At 32.1% G+C, this 12,838-nt stretch overlaps 1 protein-coding gene across 6 annotated transcripts in view; it reads left to right on the top strand.

Moving 5' to 3' along the window:
• ANKRD17 (ankyrin repeat domain 17) overlaps nt 1-12,838 on the top strand; it is a 159,658-nt gene that overhangs the window by 116,492 nt on the left and 30,328 nt on the right. For 5 of the 6 annotated variants that reach the window (XM_025887073.2, XM_025887072.2, XM_025887070.2 and 2 more), the window contains 6 exons: nt 2,872-3,014; nt 3,577-3,790; nt 4,303-4,478; nt 5,609-5,771; nt 8,056-8,151; nt 9,671-9,787. In XM_025887073.2, the coding sequence (XP_025742858.1) occupies nt 2,872-3,014; nt 3,577-3,790; nt 4,303-4,478; nt 5,609-5,771; nt 8,056-8,151; nt 9,671-9,787 (909 nt within the window). The remainder of the gene's footprint in view (nt 1-2,871; nt 3,015-3,576; nt 3,791-4,302; nt 4,479-5,608; nt 5,772-8,055; nt 8,152-9,670; nt 9,788-12,838) is intronic. The other variant, XM_073891782.1, reaches the window with a different exon arrangement.

Genomic DNA, 12,838 nt, shown 5'->3' with positions numbered 1-12,838 from the left:
CTTTGCCTATCATATCACATCAGGTTATATTGAACTCGAATCAGCTAAACCCACTAGAGTTTTTTAGTAAAATAGAAGATAAAAGTTCTTTAAGAGATAGAATAATTCTTACACAGAAAGAATGGAAAATCTAATAAAATGGTACATGGATAGAAAGTGATCCTTTATCTTGTGGATTAAAAAGAATTGGAACCTAGTGATAATACAGTTTTTTGTTTTTTGTTTTTCATAAAATTTTTGCTTTGGCCAATTTATAATTTTTAAATGTATGATTTTTGCTCCTTTATATTTGGAGTAGATAATTATATGTGTGGACAATTAGATGTACTTGTTTCTACAGATGTTCTGCATAGGAGACAACAAAAAACCTGTCTCTACTGTGCTGTTCCTTCTGGTTGATAATGTGAATACATTTGTATCATGTTTTTTCCCCCTGTATTTCACAGTAGAGGTGATTGGATATTAAAAGAATTTTAACCCAAATGATAGGAAGTAAGATAGAAAAAAATAAGCTACTTGAATTGATAAATAATCTTGCCACATTAGACAATGTAGAGATCCCCATTAATCTCAAATTGAAATGTTATGGCAGAACTTTTTACAATTAATAATAACATTAAATTGAAAAACTTAGTTGGAAATATAAATGCTTCAGTTTTAGAATATAATGAAAGTAAAATTTTGATTTAACTGAAATTTTCAGTCATTATATAGCTTGAAATAATTCTTTATATAAGATAAGAAATTTTTCAATGTTGAATTAAAAAGATCATTTGATTTCCTTCCTCTCAAAGCAATATTAAAACCTATAGCATACTATAATCTTTATATATTCTTATTAAAATGTAACAAATGAGGTTGTAACAGATATAGAAATCTTTTAGGGTAATAATTTTGCCTATAACACTCTTGCTTTGATTTGGTGTCATTGGAACAGTTAAGTATTTTGAAGTAATTAAACAGTGGAAACTTATTTTACTGTAAAGTCACAAACTAATTTATATTGAGTGTTTATTACTTTCTGGGAATAGACCATTCCCTTTGAGAGATAACTAAAGTCAGTTATCTTTGCATAATAGAATTAATAACTTTAGAAATTTGATTACGGTTTTTTACTTTCTTGCTTAAGGGACTCTGTAAAATAAAACAGCATAATGCCATTTTTTGGTCTTGTTTTTATAACCTTGTAGCATAAGCCACCTAGTGTTAGTGGCTCTAAGAGCAAAAAAGTGATGGACAGAAGTCATAATCTAAAATTGGTCATAGCTTTATTCAAATGAGTAAAGTTTCAGCTTACATGTTAAGACAAAGCACTGTTCATTAACATTATTTGTTATTTCCCAGTTAGTATTTTAGGATATTTTACTAGTACTAAGAGAAAGGTAAGAGCTGCGATCTTGGGTAATCTTTAACTTTTCTTTGCCTCATTTGTAAAATGAAGGTGAAAATACTAGTACCTGTGTCAAAGAGTTGTTTTGTGCATTAAATGGCATAATGGACAAAAGATGCCAGTAAGTACTTCAATAAATGGTAAATATTTTTTAGCTATCAGGGAATGCAAATTAAGACCCCAGTGGGTTACCACCACACACCCAACTACAATGGCTAAAATGATAAAGACTGGCAATACCAATCTTGCCAAGGATGTGGAGCAACCAGGACTTACTTATTATTTGTGGGAGTGTAAATGGTACAACCGCTTTTGGAAAAGGTCTGGCAGTTTCTTATAAAACTAAACATACATCCAGAAATTCTACTAGGTAGAACACATGAGCAGTGAAAGTATATTTCTGAAAGAACACCAACTTTATTCAAAATTGCCAAAAACTAGGGACTTCAAAGGTGTTCATCAGTAGGAGAATAAACTGTTGTATATTCATATAATGGAATGCTACACAATACACAGAAAGGACTCTCAAACACTGATTTCATCTATATGAAGATCTAAGAGAGATAAAACTAGTCTATAGGAGGGATTAACTGGGAAAGGGGCATGAGTAGATAACAGGGATTTAGGTTACATTAGCTGTATGCATTTGTCAGTACTCAGTAAATGTACACTTAAGTTTTGAGCATTTGCTATAAGTTACAAATTTTACCCCCAAAATTTGAAAACAAGTAATATTCTAGATAATGATACATATGCTGATGTATTTTAAGGAAAATTGCAGCTGTCTACAATTTACTTTGAAATGAAATGTATCAAAAAAACGGACAAATAGATAATGATAAAATAAGTGTAGTGGAATATTAATGGTAGATTCTAGGTAGTGAGTATATGTAAATTTCTTAAACTTTTCTGAATGTTTAGAAATTTTTGTAATAAAATGTTGGGGAAAAAATAAGCGTTAGCTTTATTTCACGTTTTTAAACATTTAGCTATTGATTATAAATTTAAAAAAATATTTTAAAGAGGGGCACCTGGCTGGCTCAGTTGCTAGAGCATGAGACTCTTGATCTCAGGGTTGTAAGTTCAGGCTTACAAAATCTTAAAAAAAATTCATAAAGACATTTACATATGTAAATGAAAAACTCTTATTTTACCACTATGTGATACAGTAACAGAAATAGTAATTTAAAAAATAGCATTGTACAACAACACACTGAGATCCAGCAGATCTGAGATCCAGACCTTGCATGAACACACCGTGTCATTTTAGCAAATTCCAAAATGGATATTAATTGAGAAGCTAGCTTTCTGTTGCTTCTAAGACCTATTGGTATCATTTGAGGCCAATTTTGTGCAAAGGATCAAAAAAAGACTTTCCTCTTTTTTTTCTTCTACGATATATCAGAAAAATAAATCAGAAGCGCACACCTTGCAAATTGTTTCACCATAAGAAAACACAACTTTTCCTCTTTTCTTTTCAGGTGGTGGAGCTATTGTTAGCTCGAGGGGCGAACAAAGAGCACAGGAATGTTTCTGATTATACACCTCTAAGCCTGGCTGCTTCTGGTGGCTATGTGAACATTATCAAAATATTACTAAATGCAGGAGCTGAGATTAATTCTAGGCAAGTTTTATTCTCTCTCTATAAGTCCCTTAAGAGTGTTATGATAAAGCTATTTGTAGAACACTTATATATTTAATGCCATATTTAGGAAATGCCTTCATTACAAATTTAGAATCCAAATTGTTGGAAATTAAGATTAATTTTAAGTATTTAAAACTATTGATATAAACTTGAAAAAACATCACTTACTCTATTTCTAATGGTACTAAGAGTAAACACAGTTTTCTTAGGAGTTTTTATTAAGCAAGTATATGCTTTAGGATGGAAAATTCATCTTAATAATAACTTAATCATTTAATAATCACTTTTCAGCCCAAGTCATTATGTTGAATGAGATACAGAAAGTATTCTAGTTCTAAGGTGGTAAAAGATTTTTAATGGAGTCTTGGTAGTATCTCATAGACTTACTAGGACTGAGAAAAATTATTATTTTAAATAATCCTGTAAAACAAAGAATCTTAAATAAATCCTGAAATAGAATTCTCTAGAGTTCATCCAATTTTTCTGGGACATTTAAAATTTTTATTCTTTCCCTTTGTTCTCCCCATACCTCCACCCCCAGAACTGGTAGCAAATTGGGCATTTCTCCTCTGATGTTAGCAGCTATGAATGGGCACACAGCTGCTGTTAAGCTCCTGTTAGACATGGGCTCTGACATAAATGCTCAAATAGAAACCAATCGGAACACTGCCCTTACCTTAGCCTGCTTCCAAGGAAGAACTGAAGTGGTTAGTCTTCTGCTTGATAGAAAAGCAAATGTGGAACACAGAGCTAAGGTAAGAAAAAGTCTGAGATTTATACATGGATTTATTGCTTCAATATTTAAGGTGTACAGTAGCATTATGCTAATTATATTTTATTATTTTCTAGGAACATTTATCTTACATGTATTTAATCAGAAATCATTCTGTGTACTCAAGCACTCAGTCTTGAAAATACCTCAACAATAAATCTTTATAGGTAATAATGACATTAGGGTTATCAGCTAGAAAATATGTACTATTAGGAAAGAAGAGAGGAAACATTTATTAGCACCAGTTATATGCCAAGTGCTTGCATCTTAGACAATTTTTTTTCACAATAAATTGGCATTGCATAGAATATCGTTCAGTAGATCACACTGTAACTCAGGCTAGTGGTTTCAGTGCTGAAATTTAGTTGTCTGTCTTTGCAACAACTGTATCATGTTGCTCCCCAGATTGTTCTTTAAACATTTTAGCTCTTTCAGTCTCTTATGTGTTGTTGTTGTTGTTGTTGTTGTTGTTGTTGTTGTTTTCACTAAACCTAGACTGGCCTCACACCACTAATGGAAGCTGCCTCTGGTGGATATGCAGAGGTGGGCCGAGTTCTTTTGGATAAAGGTGCTGATGTTAATGCCCCTCCAGTGCCCTCTTCGAGAGATACAGCTTTAACCATAGCAGCAGATAAAGGGCATTATAAATTCTGTGAGCTTCTCATTGGCAGGTATGATGTTACCATACTCTTCATACGTGACTGTGGTGTTACTAGTGATTTCTCTTCTCTCTGGTCATATTGTACTATTAAAAAATCAAATGTAATTACTTCCTCTATAAACTACAAGTGCATGTTTTGTTTTATTTTTTAGACCTACTTCTGTTATTTCCCACCTATCCAGAGCTATGCTACATTGTCTGATTTATTTCAGTGCAACCTAAAAATACTTCTTTTCTTCTTTTCTTGGGTGTGTATATACTTTTAAAGCACTATAATAAGCTATTTGAACATCCAGCTGTTGTCCTCCGTATTCACATCTCCCACACAGTTTGAGTTTTCGAAAAAGAGTATCACTTGAAATCTTAAAAGCCTAGCAGCAGTCTAAGGTTTATTGTTGATTTTCTTGTTTTTTGTTTGGTTAAATAACAGGGCTTTTAAGTGACAGTTTTGGAACTGTTCAAGGTATCAGAAAGAATCCAGGAGAATTCCCGCTTTCAGTCACTTAGAAGTTGCCTGCCAGTCTTCCAGAGATGCTTGTCTGCATACTTGGATTTCCTACTTTAACAGTCTTGAAGACATTTGCATAGTGTCCTAAGCAGTAGTATTTAGTAGTGGCTCCTATCACCTCTTATTCACCTTGAGTCTTACTTACCATGATGCCCACTGTGTGCTAAACCTGCATGTTATTTTTAGATTCATTCTTTTCCAAAGCCACATAATACAAATAACATGCATACAAGTAGTATGAAATAGATACAAGTGCCTCGTAGGATACTGTTTTTGTCTCTTGCATACTGTTTATTTAATGTATTGATTATGCTATTAACAGGATGTACTTTGATCTTTTATTTTTTACTAAATAAAATTGACATTTTCTCAGGATTGAAACTCAGAATTATGCAGTCATTATTTTTAAAATAAGAAAAGCAATTACTAGTATATGATTATTTTTTAGTTGATGACTTTTAAATTTGATGATTAAAAATTCTTTGTAATTTTGAGAGAAGATGTATTTTAGTCCCTCGATATTATAATTTTTAATTTTCATAGATTATTTTTCATAATTTTATAGTTTAGATTTTTATTATTTCTGTCATTCTGTTTCATTTTAAACAATGACATCTGTGTTATTCATTTAGGGGAGCTCACATTGATGTACGTAACAAGAAGGGGAACACTCCATTGTGGCTAGCAGCAAATGGTGGACATCTTGATGTGGTTCAGTTACTGGTGCAAGCAGGTGCAGATGTGGATGCAGCAGACAACCGCAAGATAACTCCTCTTATGGCAGCATTTAGGAAGGTAGAAGTCTTTCATCCTCATTCACTTGAATGTTTTTCACTTAGGCTAGAAGGTGTATAGTTTAGTGATTACTATGAAAGTGGTAAAATAATATGCAAATAAACACTGATGTGTTTCAGTGTTGATGGCAACACTTGAAAGGTAGATACAGGTATCCCAGAAAAACCATTAATATTGATATTGATAAATAAAGCTAAGTAAACTTGTAAAAAGTTGTTCTAAGTATTTTCAAAATCTAGTTGCAAACTTAATCTTTCACAAAATGTAAATCCAGTTAAGAGTAACTTATTATTTATGGATGAATGTTTTCTTGTATTAGCACAGCAGGGAAAAAATTAATTTAAATTGATTTTATTTATAATCATTTGCTTTAAGCATTACTAGGAATAAGAGAATTAAATAATGAAAACCCAGCTACCAGTATTTTGAAATGACTGAAAATCGAACAAACTACATTCAGAAGTAGAAATAAATTTTGTGAAAGAGAAACTTTGTTTCTCTTCCTATAATGCATAGCACAGAGCTGTGTATAAGTAATTTCATTTAATGATTTGGTTGGTCTCTTAAATGCAGTTTTAATTTGTTACTCGGAAAACTGGGTTACTATTTTAGGGTTTATAATTTTGAGCTTTGTCATTTTGAGGCAGGTAGGTAAAATCCCTTGGTAGTTTACAAATTATTTGTTGTATTGAAAACTTTTAATATATAATTGCAAAAAATCATCTTTCTCCTTTTTCTCTTATAATTCTCTCTCTGGCTCCTGTGCTTTATACCACCTCTTCCCTAGGTTTTCTAGACTACCTAGACACTGACTCTCTGTGTGTTTTTTTCCCCACCAGTCAAACTTAATGCTTTATCATTGACTATCTACCTCTTCTCCAAGCAAGCTAACATATCGTTATCAAGTTAATCTTCCTAACCTCTCCACTATGTTAGTATCCTCTTCTGGAACCTTTTCCTTTTTTGTCATCCTTTGAAATCCAATCTTAGTTTGTTATTCACAGCCACCATAAAGCTAGTGCTCTTCAAGCTCATCTCCCATTATGCGTCCCTGATGTGGAGAGTCTTCTCCTTGCTTGGTCTTTCCATTGTTGCTGTCTCTCACATCACCTTTGTTCACATCTCAGAAATACTCATGTCTTTCCTCATTTCCAGAGTTATTCATTCTTTGGGTATAGTTTAAATCTCCCCTTCTGTAGAAACTCTTCTAATCCTATTTCAGCTCCCAGTAAGATACTTAATCACCTAAAAGTTGTAGAAGTTCTGCAATGTTATTTCTGTAATTCATTTTGACTAAAATTATCTTGTTATTACTTTAACATGCATATATCTTATCTTTCCAAATAGACTTAGTTCCTTAAGAACAATATTCATCTTTTATATTCTTTTGTATTTATTCCATTATTTTTTTTAGTACCTTACCATGTGCAACTGTAATGGTTGGGATATTACATTGTACAGAGTGCAGCACTTGCACTTTTTAAGAAATGTAGAATTTAATTGGGGAGGTAAGATCCACACACAAACTCAGGTAACTGTGTGAGGTGTCCCGTATAATTTAAATACTGTAGAAGTGTTGGCGAGAGAGCAAGAAATGATGCAAATGGCATTGAACTATTCATTAAAAGATAGGAATAATTTAAAAAGATGTAGGTGGTGGAAAGGAAGAGGTAGAGAAATATACGAGACACAGTCTGTTTAACCAGACTGGCTAATTTGTAGGTGTTGTGTTCAGAGAATAATAGTGTAGATTGGAGAAAGTTAGAGTCTCTTGAGTGGTGGGTCTAAGGATTTTGAGCTTAGTGAACTGTGAATAATATAATCATAGCTCATGTTTTACGCTTCTAGTACAGTACTGTACATTCAATTTTTATCTGAAATAAAGAACAAAATTGTTATTTCTACTATTTTAATGCTTAGAATTAGGATGCTCACTTATGAGTTAGCTAGAAACAAATGAAGTTTTGTTTTTTTTTTTTTCTTTCAGACATATCCCCCATTTCTTCATACTCATTTTTGGTTTATTGTTTTTTTATTAATTGTTGTTTAGAATTTTAGATCAGGTTATTCTGTACTACTTGGAGGATGGGATGAAAATGAACAGTGTAGATTTAACTTATCAGAACCAAAGTCTGTCTCTTTTTCATTTACAGTGCAGATAATATCTAATTAAGACTTTATTTTGTGGCACTGATGGCAAAGTAATCTTAGATAAGACAGACTGTAGATATACTGAATCCTGTTAGAATCTGTTTTCAATCTGACATTGGTATCTATTTTTTAGGGTCATGTGAAGGTGGTGCGCTACTTAGTCAAAGAAGTCAATCAGTTTCCATCAGATTCTGAATGTATGAGATACATAGCAACCATCACTGATAAGGTAATAATACTGATTAAACTCATCCCACTATATGAGCTAGGGATCCCATTTGGTTATACACACACACACACACACACACACACACACTCATACACATACACATATATACATATATGTGTGTGTCTCGCACTAAAAAAAAAGCCTTAGTCTAAGCAATAATGTGTGTATACAGCAGTTTTCATTTATCTAGTATTTGGAGATGAACTATTCTATTTCATAGATGCTTGAGATTATTTACTTACCTAAAAAAGCAATAAAACATTCTCTGTAATAGAATTTTATTTTTTAAATAGTACTTGAACTAATTAAATTTTTATGTAAACACTAAACAATCTAAAGCAAATATTGTTATTATTCATCAGTGTTACAATTTATATATATATGTTTATCCAAACTGATAACCTTTTCTGAGAGGAACAAGCCCAGTAGGTTTTTTTTTTTTAAATACCTAAACAAAACTGAGCATAGTTCTATTTACAGTGATGGGCAAGAAAACTTTAATGTCTTCAGTATTGGAGTAATTGTCAGCTTAAGAATGAATTGGCCAGAATTTTTGCAGGAAAAGTAAAGAAGGTTAAATAAATCCTATTAGACATCTAATTGGGATATTCCCCCTGGTGATGTTTTGACTTGGGGTTTATACTTATGTTTGAATAAAATCCTAAGACATGCCTCTGAAAATGCAAAGAGGTCAATGAATTCAAAAATGTCTTTCTACTACATAATAGTGAGCACTCTTTTTTTCATGGATTTTATTTAACACAGCTAATTCACTGTCTTCCCTGCCTCTACAGTCCTCTGTGATAATTAACATTCCTGTTTTGTTTTTTTTTTGGAGATGTGGGAGATAAAAAATAAGGCATTAGTCTCAATAGGGAAATAGCCCTTTCCTGTTAAGTAGTGTGTTCTAAGAATGAAATCACTGAGAAAAGTATGTGAGTACCCATGTCTATGATTTCTTTAAGTGCGATTCTTGCACATGAAGTTGTAGCAACAAAGCTTAAATCTTTGAGAACAATTCCTGCCAGTTAAGTACTTTAACATTTTTTAAACCCATTTTTTTGTTGACATTGACCTTTTCCTTTAGCCCGTTAACCAGCTGGCATAAATTATTGCAGCTCTGTTTGCTCTATGATTTCTTCCATTGAAATGTTAGGAGTAAATAATTTTAGTTTCCAAAGTACCAGTCAAATGGATATATTTTGAAGGACAGTAGAGGCTCTTTGCTTGTGTATTTTAAAAAACATATACCAGGATGCCTGGCTGGCTCAGTCAGTAGAGCATGAGACTCTTGATCTCAGAATCATGAGTTAGAGCCCCATGTTGGATGTAGAGATTATAAAGAAATAAACTTAAAAAATATACACCATTCATATTATAATTGTACCCTTTTTTGCCCTACCACTAATTTTTATTGCTTATGTTCATTCAAGTACCTTAATTATCATCGTGTTTTCAGGAATCTCTCTAAATGTGAATTGTTTTTTGAGGCTGCAAACATCTTAATTTTTTATTTTAGGAGATGCTGAAGAAGTGTCATCTTTGTATGGAATCAATAGTACAAGCCAAAGATAGACAGGCTGCTGAAGCAAACAAAAATGCCAGCATTTTATTAGAGGAGTTAGACTTGGAAAAGGTAATGATAACCTTTACATATAAAAAGTTCCTTTTCCTCTTTTGCCTTCCCCCTAATTGTAATCTATTGTTTTTTGGTTTTATTTCATTTTGTTTTTGCTTTAACCAATGCACATGTTTTTTCCTCCCAAGTTTGGCTCAGGTAGAGAGAATTAATGACTATTTTAAATATCATTAAAATAACTTTCTTTGTAATCAGATTAACAAAATTTTATCATAGGAATTGCATTGATCTGGAAGTCAGAAAACCTAATCTCAATAATCAAGTTTAGTCTTATCTCAACGAATGATCTCTTAATCCCCATCCAAATTGATCTTTCATTGATCCTAGACCTTGTAATTTATTGCCAACAGATTTATCAGACGTACCGAATGCATTACCATCACATAACCAACCAGTGAATTACAACCACTTGGTGGAATGTTTAATGAGTACATTTTTTAAATGGATGATTTGTCTTATACTTTTCTCTTTCAGGTAGAACAGCATCATTCCCATCTATTTCTATAGGGAGCAAAATACTATAAACAACATTTAGTTTTGACAATCCTATAGCTCCTTCTTTCTCCCCCTTCCTGTCAGTGACTCTATATTCTAGAATGTAATACAAATAGTAATCACAGCAGGAAAAGAGTTGGAATACATATTCTGCCATATTTCATCTTTTATAAAAAGGTTAAAAATGCTATAAAAATTTTTTAACTGTTATAAAACTTAACAAGTACTGTTTAAATTTATAAAAGCTATCCAGTGATAATTTTAACTTTCTGACTTGAGTCAGTTCCCTTCTTTTTTACTGTATTTGCTGACTTTGTTAAACTATAAATTTCAACTTATGTAAACAAAAAATGAATTATTTTAAAGATTTTATTCTAATTTAAATGTGAAAATACACTGTTATTTTTCAGAAAATATATTTAATATTGGAGATTCTTCATTTAAAAAGATCTGGTTTAAATTCCGATCAAACAAATTAGCCTTTTTGGCCATTTGGAATTTTAAAAGAATATGAGCACATTGAGAGGTAGATATTTATAATCATTATAACAATTACTTGACCTATTTTCATATTCAGTCTTATCTAATATTTATTTAATGCCTACTAAATACCAAGCAATATAATAAGGCCAAGTTGTATGATAAAATATGTATTATTTTAGTCTTCTCACTAAAAAATATTATTACCTTCCTCTTACAGATGGAGAAACTAAATCTGTGGTAAATTAAGTAACTTAAGCTATAGTAGGGTTTGAACCCAGTTTTCTTTTATTCCAAATTCCCAGGTTCCCACTCTTAATTGAACATAACCTACCTCTTGGTTCTCTGTTCCCAAAGTATTGTAATATCCTGTTTTGGCATTACTCTCCTATTTTTACATCTTAAAACTCTCCTGTTTCTAAGTTATTTCATGATACTGTTTCTTTTTGCATTTTTATAAATCTAGAAATCATCCTTTCTATAGCTGAGACATACGTATCTGTTTTTACATAAAATCTTTAATTTTTTCATGCCTTGATATTTATACATTACAGTAAATACATCTAGGATTTTATTGCATACCTGTAGATTATATAAAGTCAGGAAGCAATTTATAGGAGACATCTTTTTTAAAATATCTGTTCTCAATCAACTTCAGTTTTTTTCTTTATTACAATGTGTTCAGTTTAAACTGTGAAATATGCAAAGATAACTAAAGAAAAACATATGTCACCATTGTAACATTTAACTAAAGTTAAAAACCTGGTATGGTAACTGAAGTCTACACCTCTACAATTACCTTTTAAGAATGTACGTGATCTGCCCAACCATGATACTTCTTACACCTTCCAGATCCTGTATACATATTTTTTATTACTTCCTTTGGTCACTTAGCTCCGTCCATACTCACCATCCTCTTTTTGCTCTTTCTGTGCCGTCTGCCTTAAATGTCCCTTCATTTGCCTCTTTTTTTAGTCTCCCTTCAACAAACACTCTTACTACTCTTCTTCCCTTCTCTGTTTTCACTGTGTAACATTCTAAATACTGTATTTTATTTAGTTATCTTATTTGACTCCACCACTACAATGCATGTACCACAAAATGGTGCCTCGTATGTCTTAGGCACTCAATAGATACTTCTTGAGCAAGTGAATATTCACACATATGGAGATGGTGCACTTTTTTAAAAAAAAAGAATCATGTGAACACATTACTCTAATACTTGCTTTTCCCTCTCTCAGTAATTGATGGATATTGTCAGTTGATAGTGCTTTAAATAACTGCAGAATATACTCCATAGTAAGTTTTTTTCCAGTTTTTTGTCACTACAAATAATGTTACAATAAAAATCCTTATACATATTTCCTTATATTTTGGTGCTTTTATTTTCATAGAATAAGTTTCTTCACTTGAGTCAATATATTTTAAATTTGATACTTCTAGAATATTTTCCTACTATTATCAGCAACACGTGTCATTTCCTTGAATTTTTTGCAATATTTCTTAACCTTGATGTTAATGCTTTCAAGAACCTCAGATTTAAAGCAAGTCAAGAGGAACTTCTTTCAAATGTCATTTCATATTTTTCCACAATATTAAAACTCAGTGATAAATACTTTTTAATCATAAACTAATTAGATGTAAATTGATTCTTTTGCATGCACTGGTACTTTATAAACAGTTTTGAATAGGGGTGGTGTAGAAGTAAAATTCTAGATTACAGAGGAGGTTCTTCTCTCCTGAACTCTAAACCAGTATTTCTATTTGAAAAATTATCACCCAGGGGCACCTGGGTGGCTCAGTCATTAAGCGTCTGCCTTCAGCTCAGGTCATGATCCCAGGGTCCTGGGATCGAGCCCTGTGTTGGGCTCCCTGCTCCTCGGGAAGCCCGTTTCTCCCTCTCCCACTCCCCCTGCTTGTGTTCCCTCTCTGGCTGTGTGTCTCTCTGTCAAATAAATAAAATCTTTAAAAAAATAAAAATTATCAGACTGAGATCTGATAGGATTTGGTTCACTTATTTTTACTTATGACTTATATCTGGGAAAATACACTTTTTTTTTTGCCTTTGAAACA

The sequence above is a fragment of the Callorhinus ursinus genome, unplaced genomic scaffold (genome assembly GCF_003265705.2).
Source record: "Callorhinus ursinus isolate GAN/ISIS: 27379988/994484 unplaced genomic scaffold, GSC_fseal_2.0 scaffold4, whole genome shotgun sequence".
Classification (NCBI taxonomy): domain Eukaryota; kingdom Metazoa; phylum Chordata; class Mammalia; order Carnivora; family Otariidae; genus Callorhinus; species Callorhinus ursinus.
The sequence above is the reverse complement of the archived record's forward strand: the minus strand, read 5'-3'. Positions and strand labels throughout refer to the sequence as shown.